This window comes from Protopterus annectens, chromosome 16.part0, assembly GCF_019279795.1.
Source record: "Protopterus annectens isolate FY-2018-M chromosome 16.part0, PAN1.0, whole genome shotgun sequence".
NCBI classification, from domain to species: domain Eukaryota; kingdom Metazoa; phylum Chordata; order Ceratodontiformes; family Protopteridae; genus Protopterus; species Protopterus annectens.
In genome coordinates, this window is record NC_056750.1 from 696,243,915 (window position 1) to 696,259,802 (window position 15,888).

The 15,888-nt window shown below is 38.4% G+C and overlaps 1 protein-coding gene across 1 annotated transcript in view; it reads right to left on the reverse strand.

Annotated features, from left to right (window-relative positions):
- Window positions 1-3,234: 3,234 nt before the first annotated feature.
- Window positions 3,235-15,888, reverse strand: part of CARMIL3 (capping protein regulator and myosin 1 linker 3) — a 3,552,770-nt gene continuing 3,540,116 nt past the window's right edge. Inside the window, exon 41 of the mRNA XM_044058175.1 lies at window positions 3,235-4,720. Coding sequence (XP_043914110.1) covers window positions 4,689-4,720 — 32 coding nt within the window. The 3' untranslated portion in view covers window positions 3,235-4,688. The remainder of the gene's footprint in view (window positions 4,721-15,888) is intronic.

Sequence of the window (15,888 nt, forward strand, 5' to 3'; positions counted from 1 at the left end):
GTGAGTTAACATGATACCATGATCTCATGTAGAAAATGGGAAAAAGGGGGTTGATAATGATTTATTATACAAATCAGACTTTTCTGGCCACTCCTATACTATTCTATAAGGTTAAGTAGCAATAAAGGATATAGCCAAGGGTTCTTTCAATCAACTTCTAACTCAATGGCATAAGCTGAGAGCTTTATGTGGTAACAGATCAGAATGATTGGAATGGAGCTGACAAAGAACTGCTCTAACAAGAAGTTAAAAAGTGGATACAGTGATGAGTGTTTGAACCTGGGCAGCCAAGTGCTCCAGACTATGCGGAATGCTCCGCATGTGGGATAGACTTAACTCACTGTTCCGCAGTTCCACTTTGAACAGTGGTAGCTCCGCTTTACAATTTTTGACTGGCTTGTATACCGCAATTTAAGTCAATCGGCATTGTGGTATAGAAGCCAATCAAGCATATGTTCATGTTGCAAAGGAAGCCATTAGGGAAGCACAAAATGTGGCCATTCGCGTGCCACTACTAGTTTTCGCACCGCTGCAATACTTTCAAAAAGGATATTGCAGTGCGCAGAAAAGAACACATTGAGAGTTAAGGCTGTTTTTTTTTCTGAATGCACACTATCCTGTTGTTATTGAACTGTTTGAACCTTCATGCAGTTCATTTGTTATGATCGTGGGTAAGAGGAATGGGGTACAGAGACTGGACAGAGAGGTACCTGCTGAATGGGAGTTGCTGTGGAAGTGCATTTCATCATTTGGCTGTACACCGGGCCATTAACCTGAGGGCAAAGGACTACAATTCGTTTTACTTGATTCGGGAATTGGGACAGTCGTAGTGGTGCTGCTGTCGCTGGGATAATTTATTTTTTTTTGCCCTGATTGCATTTGGAGGATGTGGACTGCTGAACTTGGAGCTGCAGATGCTTTGTTCCCTTACTGGGCTGAGGTAAGTGGCTGAATGGCAGAGTGCAGGACTGATTAAACTTTGTTTCAGACAAGATTGGAGTTACAAATTTTTGCAGAATGTCCAGATGCTTGCCTTTTGGTCTGCTGCTCATAAAATTTGTGGTTTTCTGGCAAATTACTGAATATTAAAAGTCTGACATAGACTTCATATCCTTCAGGAAAATGCATGTTAAATTCAGTTATTTAAGCAACTTGCTAAGTTTATATGAGCAATTCTCGGTTCACATTCTCTATTCTCTCAATGTGTCAAGATATTAAGTGTCCCCTGATTACTTCTGGATTGTCCCTGATTCTTTGAGAGCTGGGCTGGTCACTTTTGGAGAAAAGTTGGTGCAGTACATTTACTAAATAATTACAGACTGCTTTTATTTCAGAAAGTGTATATTAATTCACATTTGCTTATTCTGTCATGGCAGCAATATTTTAAACATTTCTGATGTCCCTTATTAGATGAGTTACCTTTTTTAGTTGGGAGAGGATATAAAGGGCTTGGAAAAGCAGGTGCTAAAGAGCACTTGAATATTGTTGTGTAATGATTTTCTACGAGTATATTGCATTTTATCAATGGTTTCTGCTATTTATTGACGTGTGTCTTATTGAATCTTAACAAATGTACAGTATTTGCTAATGTAATATTTTTGGCAAAAAGCCTACTTCAGCCAGGCCCCAAGGAAATGGTGCATTTTCATGCAGTGCGAAAAAAGGGTATTCCACACTTTGACTGTTTGTCATACATTGCTAGGGTCTGTGTTCCACATTTGCTTCTGAAAAGGTTGAGACCTATGGTTTGAACTCAAACAAACCCAAATTAAAAAGGGCCTCGCTGGTCCACCAGGACAAAATATTAATATTTCCTTTGAAGAATTGTCTACAAAATGGAGGTAAAAGTATAGAGGTTGGGCTTATTCAGTAGGTACTGGGGTCTAGGAAAGGTTTGTTTTATTAGAAAATATCGATATGGCATGGGTTCCACACTGCTGAATTGCAGGGAAATGGCCCTTTTGTTGTACTGCTCAGAGCCTTTAGTGCACCCCATTTTATCTCAGACAGCATCCTCCTCTTTATAGGAATATTCTGGGATTAGATTGCACTCTGGACATTTTCATAAGTCAGATGGAGAATCTGCTGGCTCTTGAAGGATCCCACGTCTTTAGCTTGCTTCTGCTGTATGCACTGAGGAGTGCGGTGACATTATTGTTACTTGCGTGTTCTTGCTCATCTGTGATAGTTGCACACTAATGTGTGATGTCTGTCCCATTGAAACAGCAGCTTGTCATTGATTCAACATCTACACCCCCAATACATAAAAGTATGTGCACCTACACAAACACACACACACACACACACACACACACACACACACACACACACACACACACACACACAAAATAACTGTCCCTGGGATGTTCCTTTGCCACAGTAATCCCTCTGTTGCAAATTCCAAGTGTTAATCTAGATCAGAGAATATGGCTCTCAGCTTTTGAAGCAACGGCTTGCTAGGTAAAGGATGGCCTTTTCTATATTTCTGACCATACCCCTCAACTGCTATGATTTATCGCTTAGATTTACCTTTGTTCCTCCTAGATATGTCAGTGCTCCTCATAAAATCAGACCTGTTTAAGAGTACATAATATTAAATAACTAAATCAAGTATATATAAAGATTCATCATTACTAACAGTATAGAGTCTACAGTCTGAAAATTTTCTATACAGAAAAATAAAGTGATCATCTTCTGGACCCTCTGCTATTATTTTCCAAAGTCCAGTGTTATGTTTTTTAATGTGCAGAGCTTGTGAGGTATGTATCCTACTACTGAGGCCTGCAAATAATCATAATAACATTAATAACATTCATGATATACAGAACTGGCCAATTTTCTGGTGCACTTTAGAAACCACTGCCCACGTGGGCACTACAGTGTAGCATAGGAAACAAAGCTACGAAATATTTTGTGTATCACATCATAGCAGCATATAAGGCTTTAGTTACCAAAATGAATGTATATTATCTATTTCAAACATCTGAGGTGAAGAACTGTTAATGTGTAATAATAACATACTCCTGAAAAAGAAAGAAAGCCCAGGCTGCTAACATAGTATACATTGTTATCTTTTTCTTAACCCATGGAATTAATAGGGCCATCAGTGAGATCATATGATAACAGTTATAATCAGAAGATATTTTCTGGAGTTTTACGTTTGATGCATACATTCATGAGAATGATATAGTTACACGTGTAAGTCTCTTTATGATGATTTTCTTGACATTCATATTTCTAATGCAAATAAGATTTATTTTGTCAGAACTACAAAAGGAATGACTCTAGAAATATTTGAAATATTGGCCACAAATGTAGTACTTAAACAATGTAATGTGCAATGATTCACTGCTAGTAGTTGGTTTACAGTATTATAATGAATAGGTGACATCTTTTAAAACTAAACTGTTTTCCACAGATATCACTGATTATCCTTGCAAACTGGATATAATTATTTTTGTACAATATATACATTTAAGGAATAAGCCACAGAAAGGTGCTATCATAGGATTTTAATGCATGCTTCAGGGTGTAGCAAGGCACAATAAGGCTAATGGCCGACTGTCATCACACCCCTGAGAACCTCAGTAAAATCCTAAACTGCAAATATATACATTTTCAAACTTAACTAAAAGGTTTCAGAAAGGTTCTGAGTAAACAGACGAAATGAAATCTTAAACTTGACTGCAGTTACTGAAATATTACATATTGATATATGGCATTTCTTAACCAAGAAAACTGTTGTCCATTAAAAATATATAAATGTGTATACATATAATGAACAAATCCGTATATAAGGTATATAAATACCTATTCTATATATACTGTATGAAGACTGATTCTTCTTTAGATCCCCCCATTTAAAAAAGAAAAGAAAAGCAGGCCACAGATGACTTGATGGCAGAACTTGGAAAGCTCAGGCAGAATGCCTACTTTTATAGTGAGGTCTCCCAAAAGCTCTCTATACATTAAGAATTATTTAATTATACTGATTCATTTCAATGTTGCCACTGACGATACTCCACAACACACTTAGAATGAACCATATTTCATAGTCTTCTAAATGGTTGAAAAATTGTGAGAACAAGTGTGTGATAATAATGGGTATTTTGTACTGGAGAACATTTTGGGCTAAAAAATTATCTTTGTTGAACTGGTCTGCAGTTTTATTATAGATAAGTGGAAGTAGCTGAAGAAAGAATTGTGCTAGTTCAACTGTAATTACATCTCAGTAACCAATTCACAGCACGTAGAAAGGGTCTGAGTTAGTAAATGTTATGTTTTGCCAGTACTTTTTAAAGAAGGTAAAAGCTAGTTTCCAGTAAATAAGATAAAACTTACATTTTCTCTACCACCGTCATTCATTCTCATATTAAATAATTTCATCATTGTCTGTGTTAGTCTGAGCAAAGAAATATTCATTTGGGAAAAAATATACAAGGTCGTCTATGTTCAAGTTTGAGTGAAACAGATGAATGCAGGAACGCCAGAATGCTCAAAAAGCTGAATTGCACATCTCCCATCTGAGTAATCTTCTTCTGGGAGAGGGATGCAGGACAAATTAATCTCAGCATGTTTGCTCTTCATTAATGATGTCTAGGTCTGGCAGTTAGTAGCTGAGAGTTAATACTTTGCTCTGGTACTTCTGAACAACTTTGTAGTACGTCGTCTTATAAATCTTGTCAAATTCAAGATGCTGAATCTTCTGTTGATTCCCCTCCTGTGAGAAAAAAACAGCATTTATGAAAATGTATTGTTTCATAAAATTACAGGGTACAGAATGATGCCAAAATGACTATCATTTTACTGCACTTACAGTCCCTAGCTTCTATCAGTGACTGATATTGTAAAATGTAATCTATATTCCCTTCACTGACAGGGCTATACTCCTAGTATATTTCTTGATTTACAGATTATTTTGTTGCAAACACTGTCCTCCTCCAAAATGTAAACTCATTAGCACTGACTTGTGTTACAAACCTACATTAACAAAATTCAAACACACAATAATTGGCCACCTTTTAGCCTTACAATTACTGACAAGGCTGTCTCTAAAACATATGCCTCCTGTGTGGTATTGCAACTTAATAATAAAAATAAGGGTAACTGTATACTATACTTCTCAACAAACCCTTATTTTCAGAACATAAACCTAAAACCTTTAAACTACACTGAACCAAAACAGAGTCACCAGGCAGAAGAGTCAATTGGAAAAAATATTTATTGGTACAAAGAAAGCAATTTCATCCTCTGTAAAGACTTCTTCATACATATTGAATCTTTACTTGATACAACATAAATACTCTCTGCAAATCACAAGACATCATAAACAATTAAAATTAAGATTTAAATTATTGCAATTAATTAAATTCAGTACAACTAACTAAAATCTAGATTAAAAACAATGTAGTGTGATGTTTAAAACCATAATTATTTATCGTAAGCCTTAATTTTTAACAAACTGCTCATACTAACTATTTCATTTAGCCCTGGTAAAACCGAAGCATTTTGAAAAGTATGCCACCATAACTCCCTTTGTTCCAAAACAATAGACCAAGGGCCACCTCTAGGATGTTGCTCACCTTGTTCCAATATAAAAAAAACCAAAACTATGGCCACCATTAATAGCCAAGTGTTTAAAAAGTGCATTAGTAGATTTCCTGTTTTTTATTTTTTTTAATGTCATAACAGTGTTTATAAATGTGCTGTTTTAATTTACAGTCCGTTTTACCCATGAAATATACCAGGCACAAATTACAAAGAGCAATATAAACAACACCCTTAGTTTGACAATTGTAATTTCAACTGGGCGTAATAGTTTTATTTTTAACTTTGATCTCTTCTGCTTCCCAAATCATATGACATTGGGTGCATGCCCCACATTTCATCATCTTACCAACCCTACTCCTTGTACTGTTTGACATACTGTCAAAATAGTTCTTAAATGATCTCCCCCATTTATTAACAATCTTGGGGTATGGTTTTATTTTCAGAACATCCAAGACTTTTGTCTCAAACTTTTGCCCTATCCCTCATAAAATGTTTGATTTTTTTTAGCAAATAATTGAGGATTACAGTCAGAAAGTAATGCTAGCCATTAGAGTTTCATACTTCTTATTGAATATAAAATGGATGTTGATGCTAAACCAGTCATTCTGCTAACTTGTGAAGTAGATAAATATTAAAAAAAATCTTGATTTTGGCCTTAGCCCAGCCATTGTTTTTGGTTTGTCCCTGAACCTTGAGCAAGGATATTGAATGCAATGCTGTTCATCATATGTTTATTGTGCCAGGGGGTGCTACTTCATGCATGAAGCATGTGCAGAAGGGATATTAAATGGCCATATAGTGTTATGTGTAAAGGCAAAAGCAGGATGTAATTAACATGTATAATAAAGTTCCGTTTCAGTGACCTAGTGTATAGTATTAGGGAGACAGACATAAATCTTCTGCATGTATCTATACTAATCAAATTTTATATACATATGCACATATATATATATATATATATATATATATATACACACACACATATCCACACACACACACATATATATATATATATATATATATATATATATATATATATATATATATATATATATATATATACACACACACACACACACACACAGATATACATGCATGGCTTTTAACTGTTGTTAATGACAATAATGACAACTATTACATGGTTAGATTAACAGGATATATAGTTACATTGAAGACAGAGACATAAGTGTCTTGCTAATGTAGTTTAACTTTGAATGACATAACTGTATGAATTCTTACTGTACCATGGTTTGGAATTACTAAAGTGAAACTCACATGTCAAGTTTGATTTACCATTATGTGGCATAATCTAAAATGCTGGCCATTCAGTAGAGCAACTCGAGAATTATTCTACCAAGTCATGATAAGCTAATGTTATCTAAGTGCACATGTTCCAATTATTGAATAAGACTTTGTAGGACCAACATTAAATGCAAATTTTAGATGTACAGTACGCATACAAAATGGCTTCTTCTTTTAAGTACTGTCCAATAAAAGGAAACCTCTGACAGATTGTGCAGAGGGACAGTTGGGGTCTGGGTAGTCAAAGATTTCCCTTTGTGCTTTCTGTTACATATGAATATGCTAGCAGTGCATGTAAAGCCCACTTGACTACCAGTATTTTGTAACAATAAAATTAATTATTTTGTTTCTGAGGTAAAAATCTGTCACAGTAAGTGATGGCCCTTTCTTGTTCTGGGCTTGCCTATACATATATATATATATATATATATATATATATATATATATATATATCATCCAACTGCATGAAAGGAACAAATGAGTTCCTAGAACCACAGACAATATTCACCAACCAATTCCAGTACTCAAATGGTTAAGAAAGCTCCTTTAATAAAAGACAATCACAATAATCCCACAACAGACCCAGGGTTTCATCAAGAAGGCTATTTTAATGTTGTGGGAAAACCCCATCTGAAACATTTCAATACAGCTACTTACTGTTTTTTTTTTCCTTCCATTCAAAACCTAAACAGCTTGAGCATACAAGCTTCTATATAAAACTGCTTACATGCCATTTAACGACCAAATGTAGTTATTACAACTTTGAAAAACTTTTTTCATACAAACTGCTAAGACAGAGAGTAAATAGAACCAGGAGCTCAGAAGGAACAGTGGTTCCTAGAACATCTCCACAAATCTTCTCAGAAGGGACAGGGGGATGGATGGGGGTGGGGGATTGAGGAAGAATAAAATGGACAACACAGATGGAAAGTTATGGTAAGTGCATAACTCCTTTATCTGATGTTGTCATTTTCATTCCTTCCTCAACCTGTGGGACAGAGACCCCAGCTACAGTGACCCTGGTTGTCCCTCATGGAAGGATATTCTGAAGCACTGTGGAGCCAAAATCAGCCTTACCTCTAGACACGATATCTAACTTGTAATGTGTGACAAAGGTATGGGAGTTCGGCCACATAGCTGCACAAATGTCCTCTATTGGAACTCTGGACCAAAAGGCTTGAGATGTAGACTTAAATCTAGTAGAATGAGCTTTAATATGACCAGGTAAAGGTATTCCTTTAGTAGAATGCACATGAGAAATTCAGTCTGTGATCCAGTTAGACAAAGTGAGTTTGGATCCTGGCCTTTCCTTTCTAAGATTGCAGAAGGAGACAAAAAGCTGATCCGATTTTCCGAAAGATTTTGTTCTGTCTAAATAAAAATACAGCTGTCTATGAACATCTAGAAAGTGAAGTGTATTCACCCCTTTCAGAAAATTGGAGAAGAAAACTAGCAGGTTAATGACCTGATTTATATTGTTTTCAGAGGCAACTTTAGTCAAAAAGGACGGATTAGTACTCAAGGTCACTCTATCTTTATGAAAAATCATGTAGGGAATTTTAACTGATAAAGCTTGTAACTCAGATACCCTTTTAGCTAATGTGATGGCCACTAAAAAGGCAGTTTTCCAGGCAGAAATTTCAAGTCTATCTTGGCTGAAGGTTCAAAATGAGGTAGGACAAGAACTTGTAACATCATAGTTAAGTCCCAAGGAGGAGTGGGGTCCTTTATAGATGGTCTAAGTACAAATGTACCCCCTGAGAAAGGTCTTACATAGTTTAAATGATGCCAGAGAAGATGAATTGTCCCTAGTGTGATAATGTGAGATGGCTGCCATTTGCACCTTAATAGTAGAAAACCTTGCCCCACTTTGGAAAATTGAAGCAAGAAAATCCAAAACTGCAGGAATAGCAACTGTAAAAGGATCCAAATGTTTTTGGTGAGCTCATATTGAAAATCTCTTCCATTTACTTTTATAAGTCTTTCTAGTAGAAGCTTTATAAGAGGATATTAAAATCTTTTGAACCAATGAAGAAAGCCTGGTATCTCTAGCCTTGCAGTTAGTTTCAGTCCTGGGATATCTGAGTGAGCCTGCCCTGATGGGTGAGGCAGAAGATCTGGACGTGGTTTCAACATACACGAAGGGTGCACTAAGTGAGACCAAAGGAAGGTGAACCAAGTCTGTTGAGACCAGAAAAAAGTAATGATCACTTTGCTCTACAACCTCTGAACTTTCTGAAGAAATCTGGATATAATGGGTAGGGGAGGGGAGACTTAAAGAAGACCAGAAAGCCAAACGTGGACTAGAGCATCTCTGGGTGACTATACCTGAGCAGGGATCAGGGCAAAGAACCTGCTGCACTTGTTGTTGAGGGGTGAAGCAAAGAGATCACAGCAAGGTTGACCCCACTTGTGGAAGATAGTGTTTGCCACTTAATGATTTAGATACCACTTGTGAGGCATCAGAATAACTCTGCTGAGCCTGTCCACCAGAATGCAGGATTTCCCAAGAATGTGCAATGCAATCAGGAAGCTGTTGGAAGAGGTCACCATTGCCAAACCCTCATTGCTTTTCGACATAGGGAGTAAGATCTGGTTCCTCCCTGTTTGTTGATATACCATAATATTGAAACATTGTCTGTTTGCATTGCAATAGTTCCTAGAAGTAGAAGGCTCTGAAATGCTTGCAATGCTAGAAGCACCACTCCTATCTCTAGGACACTGATATGCAAACTGGTCTCTTGCATACCTCTCAACTGTACACATTTCTGCAGAATGTCCAGATTTTTGCCCCATATTTTGGGTTGTTTTTCATAAAACTGTGTTTTTCTGGCACATTACTGACAAATCATTTAAGACTGAAGTAAAAAAAATAAATATCGATAGACATTTGAGTTTCAGACTTCGTACCATTCAGAAAATTCATACTAATATAAACCTGTTATTCTATCAAATTTCTACATTTGTAACAGCAATATTTAAAAATTGTCCCTGTTTTGGAGCCTTTTTCCCACTTTTATTTATGACACTGTCCAGATTTCTTGCTCTAAGAGGTTGACAGGCATGGTCTCTTCTGATTACCATGTACCTTGGACCATACAACCCAGGTAATGCCCACCCCACCCGGGAAGCATCCGTGGTCAACATGGTGTTGGAGGTGGAAGAACAAAGGGCTGTCCTTGCTTAACTTCTTCTGAGTGGAGCCACCATAGATGTGAGTCTTTGCACACACAGGACAACTTGATAGGGTGAGCCAGGTGATAGAAAGGTAAGGACCATTAGACTGCCACAGTCCATTGAAGTACTGTCTTGTGAAAGCAAGCTGTTGGAATCGAGGTTATTGTGGCTTCCATCGAACCTAATGCTCTGAGGACTAGGCTTGCTGGAGTATTGGAATGGCTACAATTTGTCTGATAAGTGATTTTAACATTTAAATCCTGTCTGGAGTTAGGTAAGGTAGACAATTGGCTGTGTCTAAGATGAGCTCCTATAAAGTCTATAGACTGCACAGGTTGTAGCTGAGATTTCTGCATGTTGATTGTGATCCCCAAGGCAGGAGCCGACTGTAGTAGATATTCCCTGGCTTGTAATAGTTGATGCCTGGTTGGTGCAGTCAGGAGCCAGTCATCTAGATAAGGAAACACATTGAATCCATGCAATCTCAAGTGAGCTGCTAATACCACCATGTATTTGCTAAACACTCTGGAGGATGTGGTGAAAACAAAGTGCAGTATTCTGAACTGATAATGACTGGCCCCCAGCTGGAAGCAGAGAAACTTTCTGGAGCACCTGTTAATTTGGATGTAATAGTATTTATTTATTTTATTTTAATTTACATTTTGCTTACCGGGAAAGTCCGAATGGACACAGGTCCTTTTTCAGCGAAGGCCCGAGGAGAAAAGCTCCATTACAAAAACAATAAATCAAATTTATAGAAATTAACAACTTACATGGTCATAACATGATCACACAGATAGTATTTACACAATTCAGTTATATAAAGACCTCAAGTGAATACTTTATCACTGCAATGATATTACAGAAAAACTTGTTTTGAATGAGTTACAATACAAGTAATGTCAAGGATAAGACCAGGTTGGCAGTCAGTAAGCAGTGACTGGCTACCTATACAAATGTAGCTTTAGCCTGGAGAATTACAGGTACAAAGCCAGGAGTTGGCCAAGTGTGTTGTAAGAAGCTTTTCAAACTGTGCTGTGGAGGAGCTGAAGGTAATGGAGGCCGGTAGTTTATTCCAGATTTTAGAGATGACATTTGAAAAGAGAGATTCACCAGCTGAGTTGTTTGCTCTTGTGGTGTCCAAGAGTAGTCTATTAGTGAAGCAGAGGACTCTAGCAGTGGTATATGGCTGAATAAGATTTTGGAGAGATGGGACTTCATCAGGTTGATGAAGGATTTTGTGGGCAAAGATTAATTGTCTAAAGTAGAGGAATTGAGGAAGTTCTAACCAATTTAGCTGTCTAACAGCAGCACAGTGGTGTGACTTGTGTGTGGTGTTAGTGGCAAATTTGGCAATTTTATTGTAGCAGGTTTCCATCTTGTTTAGGTCAGTTTTACGAAGGTTGATCAGAATTGGGGAGGCATATAGGAGAGCTGACAGAAGGTGTGTATGAGCTGTAGTAACTTTTGTTTTGTGTTGAATTTTAAGTTGTCAATTTCTACACCAAGAAGTTTAGTATGAGTTATTGGGGTGATGGTGGTTTTGTTTTATAATTCTATAGTAAAATTTGGTAAGGATGGGGGGAGATCTAGAGGGATGGAAGACAAGGAGTTTTGTTTTCTTGGGGTTTAGGATGAGTTGGGAATTGGTGAACTGTGTTTCTACAAATAGGAAGGATTCTTGGATAACAGAACTGAGATGTAGTGTGGGACCAGATCATACTAATGTAGAGTCGCCTGCATATTGTATAAGAGATGCATGAAGAGTGCAAGTGTGAAGATGGTTAGTGAACAGAGAGAAGAGTAGAGTTCCAAGGACAGAGCCTTGTGGGACCCCTAAGGTCACCGGGAGTAGAGTAGAAATATGGTGTCACCACTGTACTGCCTGTTGACATCCTGATAAGTAGCTTTGGAACCAGGTGATGGAGGAGCTACTAAGGTTAAGGTTGGAAAGCACATTAATTAATTTAGTATGATTTATCATGTCAAAGGCCTTAGACAGGTCCAAAAATATTGCAGATAAATATTGTCCTAAATTTCTAAGGTGATTCACTGTATTTGTAAAGGTCATTAGAACTGTGGTGGTGCTGTGAAATGGGTGGAAAACCATGTTGTGTATTTGATAACAGTTTGTGTGTGTGAAGGAAGTCCATTAGTTGAGTATGGATGACCCTCCCTAGGATTTTGGATAATAGTGACATGATGGCAATTGGGCGATAATTAGTAAATTCTGTGCAATTGCCTTCTTTGTGTAGAGGAATAATATGAGATATCTTCCAGCTACTAGGTACTATGCCCTCAGATATTGATCTGTTTATGAGTATGGCAACTGGGTAAGCAATTGCATCTGCTGTGATTTTCAGGAAGTCAGCAGGGAGATTGTCAGCAGCTAAGGTAGTAGGTTTAAGTTTTTGGAGTAGTTTTCGTATGGTATCAATAGAAACTGGTTGTAGTATAAATTGGTTAGGGCAAATTAGAGAGGTATTGCTGGACTGGGGAGGAAGAGCATCAGAGTTGTTGGAAAAGTTCTGGGTATTGGCAAGGGTGCAATGTATCTGTAAAGTATTTATTAAACTGGGTTGCTATGTTGTCAGAGGAGGTGGCTGGGGAAGGAGTGTGGGGGTAGTTATTTTTCCTGGTTGAAGAATATTATTGACAGCTGCCCAGACTTTTTGAGGGTAATTATGGTATTTCTCTTGTATATTGTGATAATAGTTGATTTTATCATGTTTTACAAGTTTTTAGCTTTGTTTCTGAGTTCAGTGAAAATTTTTCTAGTGCTTTGATTTTTGTGTTTGTGGAACTGATCCCAGGCTTTGTCCGTTGCTTTGAGTAAGGATCTCCAATCTTTGCTTAGACAGGGTGCAAACTTTGTTTTCACTCTAATGGTTCTGGGAGTGCATGGCAGTTTAATATATTCAAGAAGGTGTTATTAAATGAGTTAACAGCCTCTTCAAGGGCTAGGTGTCTGAGTTTTTCCCATTTGCAATGTTTAAGAGAAGAGATGAAATTATTTGGGTTGAAGATTTTTTTATTTCTGATTGTACGATATGTAACTTTTTTTTTTGTTGAGTACGAGTACATAGAAGAAAGGTAGGCTGATGGTCACTGAGATCATCAGGAAGACTACCAACTTGAAAAGAAAGGGTGGGGTTAACAAGAATCCAATCAAGGATAGACTGCCATTTAGAGCTTTTGTCAGTCCTAGTGGTGAATTTGATTAATTGGGTGAACCCATGTAGGTTAACATGAATGGTTGGATTCTGAGCGGAACAGTCTAACCAGTCAATACTGAAGTCACCCATCAGGATTGTTTCCTCTGGATGAGTGCTGGATGTCCAGTATAGTATGTGTTCCAGGGTGGGGATATTATTTACTGGTGGAAAATATCCACCTATAATATTAACATATTTATTGGGGTAAAGTTTTAGCTTTGCAAAGATTATTTCTTCGTTTTCTAAGTCAGGGATGTTGGGTTCAAGAGCATCCAATCTTAGGTAGTCTTTAAATAATATAGCTGCCCCCCCCTCTTTTGGTTTTCCTGTCTTTAAGAAGGATATTATATCCTGGAGCTGCAATTTCATTGCTGTTATTATTTAGTGTTAGCCATGCCTCAGTTAATATCGCGATGTCTGTAGAGTAGTGGGCTAGTAAAACATGCAATTCATGTACTTTGTTTCCTATACTCCTGACATTCATGTTAAGGAGGAGAAGGGAAGAATTATTTCTGTTGTGTAGTATCTCAAATTTGAATGTATTATGGTTCCTGTTAAGAGTAGGTAATTGAGTAGGACCAGGATTAGGATGGATATCTCCCGAGCGGTTTAACTGCTTTACAAGGTAGAGCAGGAGTTTGGTGAACTTGTATTGAATTTTAGTGAATTCGAGACCGATTTGAGAGGTATTAGCTAGGAGTTTCATTTTGGATACACAGATCCTGTATGCATCCTGAAGTTCAGTGGAGCACATGCAGTCTTGCTTTCATAACAGAGTTGTTGGACTGAACCGTGATCATCCAGAACTTCACACTGTCTACTGATCTGTTTTGTAGGGTTAGGTCCAATATTGGCCTCAACTCCTCCTATGTTCTTTGGCACTAAAAAGACCCTTGCAATTTATAACATTGCTTCTGCCCTCTGATTGGCTGGAACATTGGGGCAAGTTTTCCTTGATTTTGAATTTTGGAAAAATGGAATGGAATATCCTATGGATATGATCCTTTGCACCCAATAATTGTTTGTGATAGCTAACCAGGCATCTGGGTCAAGGATAAGTGCCTCCCTTTCTGCCTCCAGAGAGGGACAGTTGGGCAACTTCTCAGGAGCACTGAAAGGACCTATTCTAAAAGGAATCTCATAAGTCTTGATTTTTTGGACCCCCTCTTCTGCAAGGGCAGCGTCTATCATTATAGCCATTTCCTCCTCTGCCTCTGGGGGGAAAAATCTCCTTGTGATTTCTGAAAAAGAACCTTGAGACTTTTTGAACTACAATTTCTTACCATCATGCTGGTTCCTGGAGAATGGTTTTTGTGGGGTAAAAAAACAGATTCTAAGGGCAGACAAGGTCTTTCCATCCCACTCATTATGGGAAAGTATCTCTTTAACAGTGGGGCCAAACAGTGATGATCCATCATAAGGAGCATTTATGAGGGAAGCCTTGAAAAGTTCTGCAAAGTCACAGAGCCTCATCCAGGTATGACTACTTACAGCAATGCCTGAACCAGCTGCCCTTGAGGTACCCTCTGCAGCATGCGAGATTAGCCTGATGGACATGTTAGTGCTAGACTATAGGGTGGCCAATCTGGATGAAAAGGTTTTCTGCTCCTCTGCAGACATGGATCCTGGGGCAAAACTAGAGAGTTCCTTAATTAAGTTCATCTGTAGTCTGGTGAAGTGCTCCAGGTAATTCAGCAATCGCAATGTGAAATTTGCTGAAGTGTACACCCACTTTCCAAATCTGTCCAAAGCCCTAGACTTCCTTTTAGGAGGATGGACAGAGGAACTCTGGCCAGCTCCTTTTTAGTGGCTGCTGCAACAACCATGGCATCTACTGGGGAACCCTTGGTCCAGTGTTGCCTATCAGATGGAGCACTAAGGATCTTATCAGCTCTCTTTGGAATGGGCTCCACAGTGTTTGGTTCCTTCCATGCCCTGTGGGAGACAAGGTCGATAAGGTCATCCACAGAGGGGGACACCCAAGATGTAGATGGGCCAGACCTGAAGGCCTCCAAAAACACCAACTCCTCTGAGGAAGGGCATTGGGTAGACCAAACACTTCTCCAGAGGAGACATCATCTGGTTGAGAATGTGGGGACCCTTCCCCTTCACTGAAGTCCAGGTCTTCTGTCAGTAATTCCTGAGGGGAATCCAAGTGCCTCCTCATATACAGACACTTTTGTGGTACCGCTTTGGTGGGATGTTCCAGGATAGTGTCGGAAGAGATGGGGCACTCTATAGAGGAAGCTGCTTGAAGGCTGTTAGGGTCTGGCTGTCCCTGAGGTGGAAGATGAGCAGACTCAGGTGCAAAAGTCAGAACAGGAGCAGGATCCATAGGAGGCAGAGTCGAAGTAGTTCTTGGTTGGAAGAAAACCCTCTCCACCACTTCAAATGCAGAAGGACCTGGAGAAGCAAAAAGCAATCTCTCCTGAACCAAGGTTCTAGTAGCAGACAACTGGAAACCCTCACAGATCCCCTGCACCATAGTGGGAGTCAGAGCCAAACTGTCATGCACCAAGGCTCTGAGGGAAAGCGACAGCTCAGAAAGCTTCAGAGATGAGGACATTCCCTCAGACCTGAAGCAGAAGCTTCGACTATGAGATCCATCATGCTCTAAGAAGCTCAGAGCCATTTGGATCAGAGA